We start from the raw sequence: 19,067 nt of genomic DNA, 5'->3' as shown, positions 1-19,067 counted from the left end.
ATTGAACAGGTTAGTGGAAGGGGGACAAACGGATGTTCATTAATTGTTTACTTACTATTGTAACAACCCTGGCAAATGTACTTTTTCCCCCATTCTGTTTGTTTTAGTTTTTATTGTATTGTACTGCCTTCCTGGAATAGGTGCATGCTGGGGGATGTGTCCTTCTGGAAATCTTTTCATAACCTTGGAATTTTGGGGGAGGTATTTGATATTTTCTCGCTCTTCATTAAAATAGAATTACCATAAAAAATATTGACATAATTTCTAAGTTCTGATAAATGAATCACTCTTTCCTTCTGGCTTTCCAAGCAGACAGTTTTTTTTTTTTTTTTTTATTGCTCCATTTAGAGTAACTTGTCTATAACCCATACCTCCACTCTCACAGCCTTATTTGACACACTTCCTTTTTGGAAATAAACAACTCATTAATCTGAAGGTTTTAGAATTTTTCAGCCAGTAAATGATAAAAGAGTGTTTTTAGTAAAGATGAGAAAACTGGTTTTGTATTATTAGTTTAGCCAGACTGTATTTTTTATATTAAAACAGAGAAATACCTTTTCCCCATAAATTAAACAATACAGTATATTGTACAAGATGATCCCAAACTGTATTTTAAACACTGAAACACAAAATCATAAAACTGTTCATAAGAGAAAATATTTTTATTACGTTGTCTAAAGAGAAAATACCATTTCAAGTCAAATTGTATCCCTTTTCTTCTTCAGAAATCCCATAATCCAAAACAAAATTCTAAACACAAAAACTACACAATAAAACTACTTTGAATTTCAAAGTATAAACTGAATTCAAGAGAATTTAAGTTTAAGGTTCTTAATGCTACAATATCACAACATGATTTTGTCAGTCCTGATCAAGTTACAGTTGAAAATGTAACTACTTCAAATGTTTCAGTCATATAAAATAAAAGATTTTAAACCACAGTACATATAAAAACAAACAAACATACATAACATTCATCAAGGAGTGGAAATAGAACTACAATAACAGACAGTATGGCCACCAACACAGAGAACTTGTATTCATAATGGCTACAACACACCGCAGATTTAAAGAGTAGTTGGTTCATGAGCAGTGCAAGAATTCACACACACACACACACACACACACACACACACACACACACACACACACACACACACACACTTCATTGCGACCTGTAACTCACAATCGTGTAACAGCAGAAGTAATCTATATCCCAGTATAGTTACTAATATTGCTCATTGAAAAAGATACAAATAAGAACATATCTTAATAGCAAGTTCACAGCTATACTACCTTGCGTTCAAATAAAAAAAACATGACAAATTTGTGTATCAAACAATGCAATGATCAAAGCACGTATGCAATTTGCTCCAGTCTGAGATGCCAGTAAATAATAATAATAAATAATCCACCACCCAACATTTTCTACTAGATAAAAATCATGTTAGTCGTTATAAGAACCATGCTGCATCACAAAACATGGCTCATGGGGCTAATTTTGTAGTTGTGTGTATTAATGCAGCAAATCTGTTTTTCATAGCAATTTTAATGTAGGATGATTTACTGTGATCCTAGAGGAGCTTACAGTGTGCACTAAAAACACTACTTAAGCATATTTGACCTTCTAATTGACCAATATTCACAGTATTATGGTGTGAAAATGCACAGGTTTCACCAATAGCAATCGTGATAATAAGGCAGCTTACTGTCCTATACTTGTTTTCAGAATGACTGGTATAATTAACTCTTTGAATTCCTTTATTACATCACCCTGTTTTTTTTTCCTAACTCCTAACTCTTAAGTCCTTTCATTTTCAAAATGACATATCTGAATGGAATCCTTTATATATTATTGCATGAGATTTTAATCTTTCTGCTTAATCTGATGTAGTAGTGGTGAAAAAGACGATTATCATGCTGCACTTAAAGTGGTTGTTTACCACTCACTGAACAAAGCAAGCATAAAAAGCATACAAACGCTAGAATACTGCTGCCAAATTTAGAATAAGGAAGACCTTAGATAGCATCATTACTATGATTACTGTGATTTTACTAACATTCCAAACATGTCCTTGTTTTTGCTAGAAAAGTGAGAAACCAAGTGTTGAATCCCATAAATACAGGTGTAATTTATCTATAAACAACTAAATGATGATTTAAATGTGTGCTGTTTATTAGGCACTTTGTGCTTTTGTATTCAAATTACTTTTTAAGTAGTAATTTAAGCTAGTTTGTAGTTTGGGGATGTATCAAAATTAATAATACAGCTTTAGTGCACATTACATTCATAATCCAATAATCAACCGCTATCAGACTTGAACACTAACTGTGTCAGATGTCTTCTCAGTTATCTGACTCATGAGCCAGTTGCTCAAGTTAAAGTTAAAGCTGGGGGAAAATATACTGTGACGTGCTGGGTTAGTGGAGTGGAAAAACAGAAGCAAACATCTAAGAGGTGTTAGATTGAGATGCATGTCAAAAAAAATCATAACAATCGTAACTGCCAAACTGTAACTGTAGGAAGAGTTATATGATATTGCACTCATAATAAAAACACAAGATACACTCTGTTAACAAATGTTAAGGCAGGAACGTAAATTAATCAATGTTTGGCAGCTGAAGCCCTATCAAAATATTTGAAATTGCCAGGTAGGGTGAGGCAGAGCTGCAGATAAGAAAAGAGGTTTATCCAGCAGTAGCAGCACATTATAAGCCATCAGTTTGTTTTCTGTGGTTTACTTTACTTGCACCCCTCCTCTCCACTGCTGCACTGTGTATGTGTCTCTGCTGAGCTCGGCTTGTATTACAGAGACACGGATAAAGCAGAGGGTAGGCCAGACAGGTGAAGAAAGTGTTCCTCGAATTGATGGGAACTTATTACATGTAATAAATGTGTAATAAATATCAATGACTGTAAATCCATCTTCACAGTTTAGTTTAGTTTAACCAGAACCAAGCAGTTATCCAGTGTGCTCCTGGCACTGTCAATACTGATGTCCGCCATGATATTTTCTCTCCCCTAAGCATTTGTTTTTACTCTGCTTCTTAACATGACAGACTGTAGAGGTGTGGACCCGAGTCGGGTCTCTCACAAGAGCAGAGTTGAGGAATGCTCATAAATCAAGAGTTAGCCAACTGCCAACCTAGCAGCCAACTGTGAAATGCCGGGGTCGGGACTAAGTTGCATATTTATAGTAGATAAGCTCATAAAGGTTGATGAGGAAAATGTGTAGTTAGCCATTGTAAGGCACAAAGATTATTTAAATGGAGAAAGAAAAATGTGCACCGATTTTAACTATCATATATGACTTTTTAATGCTTTAGACCATTTCAAATGAGGGATTTGGATACTTTTCTGACAAAAGCTAAACTTTCCTTGTCAGAAAAATCTTTTGGTTTTTTTGCATGCTGGTAACACCATGAAGATTGGACGTAACTCAAATGTTTCAGCTAACTCTGAATGCAGCTGCTGGTTTAATTTGATTCTAGTATTTAAACTAAATCAAAACAATGTGCATTTTGCATGCTCAACATATTGTCTTCTGCATGTGTAGCAGTTTTCCTGCACTCTGGTATCTGTAAATATAGCAAAGTATTTTTGGTCACAGGAAGGCTTTCTATTTAAGACTTCAACTTAATGGCTTGCCAATGTCCACAGTAACATTCACATAGAGAGGCATCCTCTCAACTGATAAAGTCTTATATGAGCAGCTGTTGAGTCCATCTTTCCTCCATGACTGTGGTGTTCGACCCAACAACCTCATCCTGAAAAGCACAAATCCATACTATGAAATGACCTGTAACATGCTACACACACGTTATTGCCATCTCTACACTACTGACCTGTCCCGGTTTACTTCATTGCCACTGTCTCGTTTGTGAAACACCATCGTGTAGCGAGCTACGTCAGCGGGCGGCCGAACGATCTTCATTTTCTGTAGCTCAACCCTGCATGAGACAAAAACATGCATGCTGAATGAATACGTACTACCAGCAATGTTTAAAATGTAGTCATGTTTTCACTTATTCATGCCTCACCTGATGCGAAGGTCATCATCTTCTCCACCCCAGCCCCAGTATGCATTTGAAAACCCATTCACTTTAAAAAACTGGTCTCTGCTTAAGGCAGTGACTCCTCCAAAGTAGCCTTTATAACGCAGCCTGAAAGTGAACAAACATGAGAAAAAAATTAAAGACAATAAAACCTCTGAATGTATCATCATAGGAAAGAGAATGGCACATGTGGAAAAACAAAGCATTGCTTTTTTCCATGACTCTTCATGACTTACAGTAAATTTCCTCTTAGTCATTCTTACCTGTATCCCGTTACATTGCGGCCAACCACCAAGTGTTTGGGCTGCATGTCACAAACATATAAATTATGATCATTTTCAGGTACCAGGTCCACATCATGGAAGATGAAGCAATCCCAGTTGTAGTCTTTTAGTGCCTCCAAGTATCCAATATTTAGTAACTTGGCACGATTAAAAGTTACATCACCAGCCTTTAAAAAAGAAAAAAAGAAAGTACAAAGATTACAACATGCAAGACACTGTGGAAAGTTCAGAGCTTGTTGCAGATGTCTGTGTTCTCCTGGTGTATGTGATGGGCTGCATTACTCACTGCAAAGAAAAAAAAAAAAAAAAGGCTTTTACATGTAAAAGTGATTAGGGACAAAGTATGATTTAATGCTGCATATCTTTCTTTATCAAGAATAAAGCTATTCATTACTGAAAGTCACCCTGAAAGTGCCAAAAAAAAAAATGTGTTCCTCTAGTCCAGTTTTGGGTTCCTCCTGTACAGAAGCCATAAGGTGGGTGCATTCATTTCATATCTAGGGCTACAATAATTCACTGACTAACTCAAATAACTCCATCCATCCACTTTCCTCCGCATATCAAATACAGTGATCCGGGGGGGTGGAGTCTATTCCCAGCTACCATAGAGCAAGAGGCAGGGTACATTACTGGACAGCTCGGCAATCTGATGCAGAGCTATCATAGAGAGACAGATGACCAGTCACACCCACATTCAAATCTGTGGTTAAATTAGAAACACCAATTCACCTAACCCCACTAACTGTGGAGTGTAAGAGGAAGCTGGAACACAGAGGGTTAGTGTTAGGCTGAACAACAGAAACTTTGCTCATAAAGCCCCCGGCCAGATGGTGGTTTGAATTGAGGGCCTTCATGTTGTGAGGAAACAGTGTTAACCACTGTGCTGTCCAACTCCAGCTCGAACTTAATCATATAAAAAAAAAATAAAAAGAAAGAAAAACCCCATACATAGGCCATAAAATTTTAATCCACTGAGTGGGACTATTAAGTTGGACAGCGAACTATTATTAGCATTGATAAGATTAACATCTTTACTTATTCTTAACTTCTCCGCAAGAAACTTTGGAGACATGAGAGAACAGATGATATCTGACATACTTGCTTTTCCTGTTTGCAGTCACTACATACATGCAGACACACCCACCAAATCTATGTCAAGATGCCAGTCCCTTTTGGAGGACTTTTAATGGAATCAGTTAACAAACACTACAGCTTGCTGTGTGGTACTGACTGTCCAAGAGGTTTGTGCTTCAGTTTTAGTGATTGAAATTCTAGTACTTTACTAACAGGGGTGCCTGTAGTATTTTTTTTTATTGGGATGGGCACATGGGGCCATTCGGCTGGCACATCAAAAACAGAATTTCCAGTTTAACTATGCTGTTGTCAAATATAGGTTACTTGAAAAATATGGCAAAAAGAGAGAGAGAGAAAAAAAGAATAAAAAAAAAGAATATGGCTCGTTAGTTTCTTGCTATTAATATGTATGTGAGGACTCAGGGCTGTGTGTCGGACAGGGTCGTCTGCAGTACGGGGGCCCCACAGGGAACGGTTCTGGCTCCGTTCCTCTTCACCATCTACACTGCAGACTTCTCCCACAATTCCACCCAGTGCTTCCTGCAGAAGTTCTCTGATGACTCTGCAATAGTCGGCCTCATCACTGATGGGGACGACAAGGAGTACAGAGGTCTGACCCAAGACTTTGTGGACTGGTGCCAGCTGAACTACCTCCAGATCAACGCCAGTAAAACCAAGGAACTGGTGGTAGACTTCCGCAGGCACAAGCATTCTCCACTGCAACCACTGAACATCCAAGGTATGGACATTGAGGCTGTGGACAGCTACAGGTACCTTGGTGTTCATCTGAACAATAGACTGGACTGGACTCATAACTCAGACGCCCTCTACAGGAAAGGGCAGAGCAGGCTGTACCTGCTGCGGAGACTCAGGTCGTTTGGGGTGGAGGGCCCACTCCTGAAGACCTTCTATGACTCTGTTGTGGCTTCTGCTATCTTTTATGGTGTGGTCTGCTGGGGCGGCAGCATCTCTGCTGGGGACAGGAAGAGACTGAACAGGGTGATCCGAAGGGCCAGCTCTGTTCTAGGATGCCCTCTGGACCCAGTGGAGGTGGTGAGTGACAGGAGAACGGCGGCTAAGCTGTCATCACTGTTGGACAACATCTCCCACCCCATGCAGCAGACTGTGACAGCACTGAGCAGCTCCTTCAGTGGGAGACTGCGGCACCCACGGTGTGGGACGGAGAGCTTTCGCAGGTCTTTCCTCCCCACTGCTGTCAGACTCCACAACAAAGACTTTAACTGATCAAGCACACACATCCATACATATGCAATAATACTAAGTGCAATAATCCTTTCTGTCATCGTTGTATTTTTACTCAGTTGTATATAGTATTTGTATTCTATTTTTATCTTATTGTATATTTATTTTATTTTATTCTACTGTATATAGTATTTTATTCTATTCTGTACAGTTGTGTACTGTATTTATTCTTATTGTATTCTAATTTTTGCCTCATAACTTTTGCACTGTCCACTCCTGCTGTGACAAAACAAATTTCCCACGTGTGGGACTAATAAAGGTTATCTTATCTTATCTTATTAAAAGTGGATATCACTGAAAATAGGTACATATGAAAGCAGAGCTGAGAATCATTAAAGCCATGAGCAGAGGTAGTTTAAGATTCACTCTGCCAGTTAAGTTCAAGAGCTAAATTAAAGTTAACTCCAAATAAAAGTATTAGATCATGTAAGAGTGTGAACTGTTGCCTGTTGGTTTTTCAGAACACAGTTCCTTCAGTGTTACCGGTTATATTTTTCCTTTATAGTGTTACAAAGTAACACTATGTATGTAACCAGGAAGTTTCAACAGCTTTATGCAAAATAAAACAGAAATGTCTGTTCCACAAGCATAAGAACTGAATTAGCATGACCTTATATAAAAACTGTGCACAAAGGTGACAAATACCTGCTGGATGACATAAATGGCATAGTGTAGTTGCTGTCTCTGCAAGAAGGGGTGCAAGTGATGCAGGAGGTAGAGGAGGTGTCGCTCTCGGTTGCGATGAGGGATGAGGATTGCTACACTCTGCCTCGCTGTGCAATCCGAGGGCTCATACTCGCCTTCATTTACTTCTTTGTTGTCTTTCTCTACATCCTTCAGTTTCAGAGACGACTCAAAGGACAGTTTCACAGCCCCCACTAGAGAAACAACATTCACATTAGGGCTGCACGATTAATCGTTAGAAAATCGCGATCTCGATTCATACTTATGTGCGATCTCATTTCCAAATGACAACGATTTAAAAAAAAAAAAGAAAAAGAAAAAAAAGAAAGAAAGAAAAAAAGACGACGACGACTGTACCGCGTTTTGATCCGGGGCGTAATCTGCATGAAAACAAGCGCTCACTCTTCCTGCTCAACAAATGACAAGCCTTATACCACGTGATACAGAAGCTGTGCCATGTGATGCTAAAATTAGCAGGGAAAACACAACGGAGAGCACGTCAGGGATGACGAGAAAGTGACAGGAGAAAATCCGTTCCGGTCAACCACCCAAATATCAATATCGGGAACCTTATACAGCGCTTCCCTATACACGTCGAACTCCCGCAGGCACAAAGAAATTACGGAGGCTATTACTTATCACCTGACCAAAGATATGGCTCCCATCAACACTGTGCTAAACGAGGGATTTAGGAAAATGATCAACACCCTAGACAAACGCTACACAGTGCCGTCCCGCAACTATTTTTCTATTGTTGCACTACCTGCTCTATACACGCAGTGTCGAGCAACGGTGGAGACGGAATTTCAAGCAGTACAACAACAAAACGTGAGACATTTATTGTTTTTATGTTCAGTCTCAACTGTTACGAAGTTGATGCGCAGTTATTAAGTGCAATAAATATTTATACTGGAAAAGAAAATCGTGAGAGAATCGTGATCTCAATTCTAAGCCAAAAAAAATCGTGATTCTCATTTTATGCAAAATCGTGCAGCCCTAATTCACATGTTTAACAGTGAACATTTGTTTTAATGTGTATTAACACTTGTTAACAAACTAACATAAACAAACTAACATAAAGGGTTGATTGATGGATTCCTTGAGTTACATGGTAGTTCTTTCATCTATACAAAGGCATCTAAATAGCATTTTGTTCTATACTTACTCAGCAATGGTGACTCCTGAGGGCACTTGGTTTTTTGTGGTGGTGTATTTATTTCATTAGCTGCTTCTATCTGCAAGTCGACCTCGTTCCTCTGACTCTCTTCTTTGACATGAGTTTGTTGAGTGCCGGGGTAATGCCAGATAGGTTTCACCATCTCTCTTGAAAATATTGCTATCCATGCCAGTACTGACAGCACAAGAATCAGCAGTATGACGTACTTGCTCTTGCGTGAAATCTTCCTCGAACTTGAACAATAGCCCATGGCTATGTGACTTTGCTGATGTGAAGGCAGAAAAAGTGAATGTAGATTCTGTAAGCTATAGTTTACGCTACTTCTTTCACAAAGAACGTTTCAGCAAAAACAGTGACAGCCATAGAGTCGCTGACCAGTCATCCCATGCTGATGAGACATGCTCCTTGACTATATAGAAACTAATTATTATAGTCACTATAATATAGAGCAAGCACTTATTTGTGAAATTCCATTGGTGAATCAGAAAACTCCACTTTTAGACAGGGGGGCATAAGCTTGGGCACTCCACCAACTGGGAATAGATGAACAGAAAATAAAAATGTTAAAACCAAAAAAAGGGTGCATTTTTGCTTGGAAACATGCAAACACATTTTGAGCGCAGGTTTTAGCTAACAATATGTGACACATTAGCAGGAAAAGCCACATTAAGGAACCAGCTTACTGTGTTACTTGAACTGATACGTGTACTTTCTGAACCTGTACTACCACTTGAGCAGATTATTGCTCAGATGGTAGTTTCACTGGTAAAGTATTCATTACAGAAAATGACTGCATAATAAAACAAACTATCCCGTTTCAAAAACAGAAAATGCCCAAAGATATAGAAACAGCTGATAAGTTGATCAAAACTGTGGACTGCTTGTTAATAGTAGAAATTTTCTTTAGATCCTCCTGAGAACCGAGGAAAAAAAAAAAAGCTGAACCTTTTTTGTGATTTCCTTCCTCTTTCGAACTAAAAGAGCCCAGCCAAACACACGAGAGACCAATTGAAAGCCCTGGATGGCCTCCATTGAGTACATCAGGATTTAGTAGGGTAGCTCAAATAAGTCAAAAGACATAGACCAAAAACAAATGTCCATTACAGAGGAGATTAATGAATGGGCTTTTTTTTCTAGGTCTCCTATTTAAACCAAAAACATGTAAAACAGAGTAACACTCCAGTTTCATTGACATACTACTATAATAATACACTCTCTCCATTAAATCAAACACAGATGCCATCAGCTGACATAACAATTAACGCTAACTCTTTTTCCGTTAACATTATTATGATAATTTTTTAACTCACAACCAGCGACAAACAAAACACATGAAAGCCATTATGCTATTGCTAGCATGGTTGTCCTCTCTTGGGATGCTAGCAGGATCGTTAGCAGGAAAGCGTTTTACAATTTAAATATTAATGTTCTGCCATTTTTAGTAAGATTTCTCTGAGTTAATTTTGAGAACACAGTCAAGCTAACGTCGACTAGTTCGTCCATAACACGAGGTGCAGATCAACGAAACAGTACCTTTTTGTTTTCCTTATACTTGTGCCAGCTCCTCTCTCTTTTGACTGCAGTCCTTTTTATGATTGCAGAAGCTCACAACTTACACGTTGATGCCCTCACATAAACGCCACCTGTATTTATAGCTTACCTGCTAGCTAGCTGACGAATGCGGATATAACGGCTATTAAAAATAAAACATTAGCATTAAAAGAGACACGTGTCTTGGAATCCGAGTACAGTCTGGCCTTATTTCAATTTAGCGCAAAACACCAATTTCCTTACCTGATACTTAAGTAGCCTTTCATAGACTACAACATCGCTGTAATTAGCCCGTCTACAAGCCCACCAGTCAAGTAAACGTAAATTAGTAAGGACTTCCGTTCCACGCATTTCATAATAAAGTTTTACCTTTAAGACCTTGAAGAGATCTCGGGCGGCGGGGGTTTAACGGTTATATTATTTATTATGAGTAAATCTTCTTTAATTTCTGCTTTTTATATTATTTGCTTATGCCTCATGAACGCCGTTTTTCTGTTGAGGCAGAAAGTCTGCGAGTTGATGATGATGATGTGCGTCACATAAATACTTCCGTTGTGAAAATTTCAAAATTGAAGTTTGCGATCTGTTGATGACACCAAAAACTACTGGAGGACAAAACTCACGGATACATTTTTAACTGTTGTTACGTTAGTTTATAAATTTTCACTACTATGCAGTCATTGCTCTACACACAGTGCTTCTGATTCTGCTCATATTTCTAAAAAAAAAAAAAAGCAGAAGAATCTCTAACAAGATTAAAAGGTTTTATCTTATCTTTATTCCCACTTAAGATGTCTTATAAATGACTTTAGCTTAATTTGTGTCTATTCTACCTATGCAAATTGGTATAAATTGACTATAATATGGACTTGTTTATTTATTTGAATTTGGATTTTGTACTCGGGGTTTTTAATTTGTTTCTATTTGTTGTTGTTGTTGTTGTTTTTGCTAATTCTGAGCATTGATGGAGAGTCATAAGTAAACAGCTTGTAGAAAAGCTAAATGCAACAGCACTACAGCCTTTGAAAGTTTGCTTTCCAGTCTTTTCTCTTTCCACGTTTAATTTTGTGAGATTTTTATGTGAATAAAATATGAAAGATTTAGCTTAAATAAACTTTGTGAAAGGGTAAATTTCTACTCCACTGTAGTTAAAATTCAATCAAATTTCCTATTTCCACTTGCAGGTGTGCCAGTGTTTTCCATTTGAATAATTACAGTACTTTGACAAAACCCTCTCCTTTTTCAGCTAGGGCAAGCTTTGACAGATGTGCACAGCATGCAATGCTTCCTGGTTATTTTGCTCAGTCTATGGTTCATCCCACCCTAGAGTTCAGATGTCAGCAACATGCTGGTCGTGCTGCAGAGCTATATTTGAGCCTCTACAGATAAAGCTCGTTTCTTCCTGTCAACAGAGGAGTTGGTTGTCCAGCTGCACCTCAGTCAGTTTCAGGTCGAGTGTGGTCCTGAATAACTGAGCACACTGACCTCTTATTGAGACATGTGGGAGGTCTGGTGCTTGTGAGATGCCCTTTTACCTTATTTTTGTAACATAGTGTACATGTATTATATTATATTAATATGCTATTACATAGCTCGTGGGATTTTATTATATTTTGAGACTTGGATGTGGGGTTGTGGTTTTGACTTCAGTTGTAGAGGGCACTGAAACAATAGATGTCACTACTTTTCAGAGGAATATTTCCTTGGCTGCGTTCCTAGATGGTGGTGTTGAGCTATAAATTTTCCAAGTCTTGGCTTTCATGTTCACACAGTGTGGGCTATATAATTTCTGTTTTAATTAGTCATAAAATATGACTGGACTTTCATCTAAGTCAGAAAAATAGACAACGTCAGTGTACTGACACTAATAATATGTAAACCATCGTGGCTATCTCCGCCTTTATTAAATACACACATTAAACATTCACAACAGGAGAATTAAAGAAACAATTTCATTTCATAACTGGCCAAACATCCATTAACAGTATTCATTTGAAACATGCACTTCCTTCTGGTGTAGCTCAGACTTGATGAACTGACAAGAGACATTTTTGACTATATATTCAGATTGAACTGCTGAAACTCAACTATATTGTGGTTTGTCATTTACTGACCAGTTGAGGTCATTCCAAAGTAATAATTTTGATTAAATGTGGGGTACTCTAAAAAACTGGATTTGTCCTTTTTTAATGTCTCCCTGTATTCATTTCTTTTAAGGGTTGTAAATGTAATTTGTTGTATTGAGTTTCAGGAGATTCTGCACCATCAAAGAAGTCTTACATTATGATACCTTCTCTATTGTATTTCACTTTTGTGTTGATAATTTCATATACATGTTAATACTCAGTTCTCTATCCTTTATCATTCTTAAGGAGTTAAACCTTAATTTAAAGTAGAAAGTTCACAAAAAATATCATTAGCTTTGTAAAGGTACAAGGTGCTCTTTCACAATATTCTGGTAACAAATGATGGGATGTTTTTGAGAGCAGACTCCACATAGCCACTATTATACTATTATTTGTGCTCAGTACACCCACGAACATGTACATTTATGGGTGTACTGTATCGTCTGTTCAATAAACGTTCAGTGATTTGTTAAACAGCTTTATATGTAAAAGTATCTCTGCAGCCCTGAAATAAACACGTACCATAGAGTTTAGAAAAGTTACAGATTTTACAGTTGGCAAGCAGATGGCTACTCCTCACACCACCATTGTAAAGAAATGACTGCAGGGCAGGATTACTGCACGAATGACATTAACATGCGAGACAGGCCTGCACTGTTTGCAGTTGTCAGATACTTGTGATAAGCAAACCACAAGCAGAGCAAGTTCTTAGAAAGACCAGAATCCCCTTTAGTCAGTGTGTTCACCAGATTTTCTAGTAATAAGATCTATTTCCAAGAGAATTTAGGTAATTTTTACTTGCATCTTGGTTCATTTTTATTATATACATAACATTATAGGTAGTTAGTTTGTATTTTACAAGCTCATAGTGTCATAACAAAATACAATAGAGGGAATATAGGAGGATATTTATCAGAGGAGGGAACATTGTGCCACAAAACAGTGCGAACGCCTTTTAGAAAGTGGATAATCCTTTAAAGAACAGGCAACAATTGGAAATTTTGCTTGTATTGCTGTGTTTTACCATATTAGCAGAGTTAACATTAATCAGAAATACTAAAAGTAACAGAATTCATAGACAGTATATTGTTTTGACTGATCATTCTGATAAAATATGGAGAGGGAAAAAATTTAAAGAAAAAAATCTACATTAAAATAAATTCCAAAACAAAGTCTAAAAAAATACACTCCTACTTAATTTGGATCAGTGAAGGTGACACATCAACACCTAGCAATCACATCAGAGAACTCCTCCTGGACTCCTCGAAACTCAAGGACAAAGTAACTGTTCCACTCCCAAAGCTCACCCTTGGCCTGTGCTTTCCTGAGGCAGTGTCGTAGTCATTGCCATTGGTCTTGACGCTGATGGATGAGGAAGGAGTTGAAGCAGAAGACCCACCGAGGCTGCCGGACTTTTTTCTTGAAGTTGTGCTGTGTTTTAATGTAGCTTTGGCAGCCACTTTGAAAGCATGGGCTGCAGTGCTGCATCTGACTTCCTCAATCGTGTTCCTGGAGGGTTTGAAGAGGATGATGTAGACCTTGTTGAAGAAGATACAGGCTAGCATCCCAAAGCTAGATGCCAGGATAGCAATGACCTCCACAGCTGAAACAAACTTGCCGTAAGTACTGTAGTATGCAGGAATAAAAGAGATCCAAACAATAAAGAATATGAGCATGCTAAAAGTAATGAACTTGGCCTCTGTAAAGTTTTCTGGAAGTTTCCGTGACTTAAATGCAAAGAAGAAACATATGGCTGCCAATATGCACGTGTAGCCAATTAAAAACCCAAGAGCCATCACAGAGCCCTCATTGCATGTGATAAAAATGATCTCATCGATGTCATGATTTTGGTAACTAGAAGGAGGGGCGTTGTAAAGCCAGACCACACATATCATGACTTGGACAAATGTGCACAGAAACACCAGGAGAAACTGCAGATTCAATCCCCACCATTTACGATGGAGACTCGTAGGAATCTTGGCCTCAAATACCAAAAGGACTCTGTTAGTTTTGACAAGGATGCAGGAGATGCAGAGAACAAAACTGACCCCAAAGGCGGGTTGGCGTAAACGGCATGTCCAGTCTTGTGGCTCTCCAATAAAGATGAGAGAGCTGGAGAAGCAACAGATAAGTGAGAAAAGGAGCACATATGATAGTTCTCGGTTTGTGGCCTTCACAATTGGGGTGTTGCGAAATCTGACAAAGACTCCAATCACAAAGGCTGTCAAGACAACACCCAGTACTGCACATATAGCCAGAGCTATCCCAAATGGTTCTGTCCAGGAGAGAAACTCGACTTCCTTGAGGAAACAGAATGTGTGGTTCCCGTTTGACCAGGAGTTATTTGGACACTTGGCACAAACACTGGCATCTGTATAAGAGAAACTGTGTTAAAACTCTATCATTCATCAAGTCTAACATTAACAGAGAGTGTTTTGCATCTACCTACATACCTTTATGATTACTGTATTCACCATCAGAACACTCTGTGCATTCAAAGCAGCAAGTAGGCATGCTGTCTATGATCCCCTTTCTTGTGCCAGGTTCACAGTCCTCGCTGCAGTTAGAGAATGGCACCTTTAGAAGATAAAATAACAGGAAGGTTAATGAGAGGGGTTGATTTAGATGGGCATTCAAATGTAAAATAGAAATAAAGAAATCCCCCAGTACTAATTTAAAAAGAAGTCTACGTTACAGAAGCGGAAGGCATGGGACTTCACACACACCATCTTACATAACAGAGACTGAAGCAGACACCACCTGACTTATGGATGTGGAAACTATACCATACATGTGAGTCTCAAATACTGGCCCTGTAAGGTGGGCCATACACTGCATTTCCAGTGGTGGAGAGAAAGGAGGCCAACAGGGGGACTACTTCCCAGATGGCAAGGGCTAAAATGCAAAACTCGGAGCTGAAAAATGGTAATCCACAACCACAAAGGTGACATCTGTATTTAGCTTCACATAAAATCACAACTTTAGTTTTGGTTCACTCTTATTGCTCCGATAGTACTTATGCAGGCAGCTGTTTTACCTTAAAAAGTACCATTTATCAGCTGAGACACTGATAAGTCAGAGCCGCGTTCCCTTGTTTTTCCTCAATGACAAGAAATAACAGTGTTTTAATGGATATACAAAAGAGTTTCACTGACCTCTGTGCTATAGCCATTCCAAAGAATCTTTGTCCTGTCAATGAACAGCTTGGCTCCTCTCTTGGCATGCATGTTGTAATATCCAACCTCCTCAAAAACCACAGAGCCATCTTCAGTAGACCTGTGCCAGTTTATAATGGTGTAATTTGCTTCCATATCTGAGTTCTCGTCAAAGCGCATCTTTTCTCCCATGCTGTTGGTGTAGTTCAAATGCCTAAGCTGCTTAAGGACCTGAGAAATAGAAGAACATGCTTTCATCATTCACACATTGGCATATCTAATATTTAACTCCTTTTATTAAACATAAATTAAATACATTGTACCTGCCATGCTTCCATTTTTTTTATATCTGCGCAGGAATTGTTTGCAAAAAGTCCACGTCCAGGTGTGCATGTGAGTATGTCCTGTAGCGCCTGTGCTATGGAATAAACTGCAACATAAACGTTATAGGAGATACGAAGGTGTTTGTAGTCCAGGTATGGTGTTTCAACACTTGCGATGTCCTCCTCACCACTACACAAAGGCCTGAAACTAGTGCTGCCATTCTCACTTTCTTGGAATCTCGGGCTATCTTCTAGATAGCAGTTGAAAGTTTCTTCCCAAAACTCTCTGACAAATTCATTATGACTGTCTTTCTTTGGTTGGACGTGCCGTAAGAACTCTCTAAAGCCAGGTATACGACCTGCCTTTAGAGCAAAACCAATAGTCCCTGCCATAACATCAAGATATTCTGGTTTAGCAACAAGGGAGGAGATTGCCCAAGCTTCACTGGCTAACCAGATCCGATCTGTGATGTTTCTCCTAACCATCTCTTTGATTAGAGGTTCGACATCTGGGCCACTGGCGAACACAACGATTACTTTAGCTGTGGAATTTTCAATCCTGTCAGCCAGTGCTTTGATTTCGTGATCCTCAAAATACTGAGAAATAAGTTCATTTAGATGAATGCAGATGTCTCGCTCTTCCATCTCCTTCTCAAACTTTTCAATCCCTGGACGCCCATACTCATCATCGGAGGCCACAGCAATGACCCAGTTCCACTGAAAGTACTCAATAATGTCTGCCATGGCTGTGGCCTGGTACTCATCTGTAGGAATGGTTCTCATGAAGGACTTGTACTGATTCTTGTTGCTCAGTAGGCGGCTAGACGAGGCATAACTGATCTGAAACAGGAAATTGCTCAGTTAATCTATCAGGTTTTCATTGCATCTTCTTAATTATCTTTAACCACTTTCAAATCATTTATTGAACAAACACGAAAATCATTATATGTAGACTTAATTTTTATGGATGTAGATAATGAAGTAATGATGTGTTGTTGACATAGCTATTACCCAGCAACTCACCTGAGGGATATAAAATAGACCCAGCAAGTTTGCAACTGCTGTGGAGACAGCAGATCCAGCAGCTCCTACTACTGCAATGGTTGATGGTATGTGATCAGTACAGTTGCAAAACTCATCTAAATTTAAAGAGTCGATCTTATTTTGGGCCACAAAACTTAGGGTGGCTTCCAAGGCTTTTGACACAGTGTTGCAAGTGTCAAAAATCCTGTAGCCCAGCGTGATGTTGGGAAGGAGCGTACTGCTGTTGTTAATCTCTTCAATCGCGAAAATCATGGCCTGGAGCCAACGAAAACCACGGAAATTGAACCTGTGCAAAGAAAAAAGGCATGAGTATGACACACTTGGTTTGCAAAAGGGTTTTTTGTTACCTCAGAGCATAAATTACCTGACACACTGAGTGGATTCTGGCCGGGCTGCAAGGTCTTGATCTTTGGATGCAATGCCAAAGTGTAAGGGGAAAAGACCTCCAAGTAAAATATCACCAGTCATCTGTGCTCTCTGGTGGGGTCCGTACGTTGAAATCACATAACTGGACCCCAGCAGTGTCAAATAATACAGAAGCAGTCTCATCTTTTTTTGTCTTTGATTGGATACGATTGTTTTCTGTGACTTCCTAGGGTGAAGAAAATTTCAATATTAACTTCTCCCATCAATCTGCCTGCTGGGTTGTTTTGTGTTATTCATGTTTATGCTGATGAAGGTCTACCTGTTTGAAACACAGAGATGAACAACTCATTGGTTAGAAATAAGTACCACTGGTGAAATCGTTAGAGTTTTCTGTTTTTAATTCAGAAAAACACAGGAATATGCCGAGTGTGTAATACTGACTTAACTCCAATTATTGAGTTCATTTTCCAGCTTAAGCAGGGACAAAATATTGTAATGAGCCATCATGGCCTAAGGCTATATTTCTTGCTTGAGCCAGACCACTCAGATACAGAAGTTTTCTAAGAGTTAGGATTTTTCTTAATGAGCTGACTTCTTTAGTTGTAATTCTAAGAAGAGATAAATTTAAACATTTCACACCTCACTAACAGTGTCATAGTGTTCTTGAAATATCCTAGATGAACTGAAACAAGCACAGGATATACATGAGCCAAGAGAGAAGTCACACTCTAATGACCTTCCTGCAAATGCTATGGCCAGTGAACCCAGTCACCATGGAGAAAAGCCATAGCGGCCCTGCTGCAGCTGGTTAATACTGCTGGAAAAATGCTGGGGCAGAGCCGTGATAATGAAGCAACTACAACCCCTAGGAGCCATTGTTTGCCACATTACGGAGAAGAAGAATTTTTATTGCACTAAGGAGAAACAAAAAAAAACACATCAATTTTCTACAATTAGGATTTATTACATCTTGCAGGTAAATGTTAAAAAAACAGAAAGTAACTCAGTTAATTCAAAGAACAGTTTTAACTAAACTGTGATTAAAAATCGATTCAAAAGTGTTTTAAAATCAATAAAGCCAGTAACCATGGTTTTATTACTGGTTTCAAATGATTAAAAACCTAAATTAGAAAGTAGTTATGGGTCTATTGGTTAAAATAATGTCCTGCTTTTTAAACATCCATTTAAAACAACAAAAATATGGCATATAAACTCAAATAAAACTTACCTCCCAAATTCCCGAGTATTACTTAAAGACATGTGAAACAGTCAATTTGCAGCTATTCGTCGATTTTAAGGACTTTTTCCAAAATATCCTGACTGCTGAATGATTTCGCTAGACAATGCTGCTGGCTTCTGAACCTCTTTCTGCAGATGAATCATTAACAAAGAGAAGGATAGGCCATTTCCTTCAGCTAATGAAGTCAGCTCACAGTTCACTCCTCCTGAAAGAAATCACATCTAAAGTGGCAGAGGATAGGTTGGGGCTTAAAATCTATTCTTTTGTCTACGCTATTACAAATGAAAATTAATGTATTTCCTAGTACACAGCCTCATTGTTGGATTAAAAAAGACGAGTTGTGGAGATTGCCTTTCTGTATGGGCTTTGATAAAAATGGTATTTTAAACTGGATTTGGAACAGGGTTCTGTGTAATATTATTAATAGTAGTAGTATTACTATTTTTATTATGTAATAACTAAGTGCCTTTTTCACTTTTACATTTTTATTGTATTTCATCTGCATTGTGATTCCATGAACTCCTGGAAGCAATGGATTGTACCCTTATGTTCAACTAATTGTTCTCCAAACAATTAGTTGATTCCCGCTCTGATGAACAAGTCAATTTGTTGCTGAGGAGATGTCTCCAGTGAAAACCATTTCACTTTACAACGTGTTGACTTACCAGGGTCCCAAGGCGACTGTGTGTTCACGAGACATCAGGCACACAGAAGCTCTCCAGAG

At 38.6% G+C, this 19,067-nt stretch overlaps 2 protein-coding genes across 3 annotated transcripts; both read right to left on the bottom strand.

Annotated features, from left to right (window-relative positions):
• Nucleotides 1-643: 643 nt before the first annotated feature.
• b4galt4 (UDP-Gal:betaGlcNAc beta 1,4- galactosyltransferase, polypeptide 4) lies at nt 644-10,474 on the bottom strand. 2 transcript variants are annotated; one of them, XM_085420456.1, is made up of 7 exons: nt 10,333-10,474; nt 8,527-9,071; nt 7,323-7,555; nt 4,320-4,507; nt 4,042-4,164; nt 3,847-3,951; nt 644-3,768 (listed from the first exon to the last, which is right to left on the bottom strand). In XM_085420456.1, the coding sequence occupies exons 2-7, from the start codon at nt 8,786-8,788 to the stop codon at nt 3,633-3,635; spliced, it is 1,047 nt and encodes a 348-aa protein (XP_085276582.1). In that variant the 5' UTR covers nt 8,789-9,071; nt 10,333-10,474; the 3' UTR covers nt 644-3,632. The 2 variants fall into 2 exon arrangements, with proteins under 2 accessions (XP_085276582.1, XP_085276583.1); XM_085420457.1 differs by lacking the exon at nt 10,333-10,474 and adding an exon at nt 10,072-10,308.
• A 1,113-nt stretch (nt 10,475-11,587) lies between these two features.
• Nucleotides 11,588-18,464, bottom strand: casr (calcium-sensing receptor). The gene is made up of 7 exons (XM_085420453.1): nt 18,332-18,464; nt 17,102-17,422; nt 16,717-17,023; nt 15,694-16,533; nt 15,371-15,601; nt 14,669-14,792; nt 11,588-14,586 (listed from the first exon to the last, which is right to left on the bottom strand). Exons 2-7 carry the CDS (start codon nt 17,284-17,286, stop codon nt 13,451-13,453), a joined length of 2,823 nt encoding a protein of 940 aa, XP_085276579.1. The 5' UTR covers nt 17,287-17,422; nt 18,332-18,464; the 3' UTR covers nt 11,588-13,450.
• Between the last annotated feature and the right edge of the window lie 603 nt (nt 18,465-19,067).

Source organism: Rhamphochromis longiceps, linkage group LG10 (genome assembly GCF_057381845.1).
Source record: "Rhamphochromis longiceps isolate RC_006_pf linkage group LG10, R_longiceps_female_GT1.1, whole genome shotgun sequence".
NCBI classification, from domain to species: domain Eukaryota; kingdom Metazoa; phylum Chordata; class Actinopteri; order Cichliformes; family Cichlidae; genus Rhamphochromis; species Rhamphochromis longiceps.
Note: the sequence above shows the minus strand (reverse complement) of the source record. Positions and strands in the feature narration are given on the sequence as shown.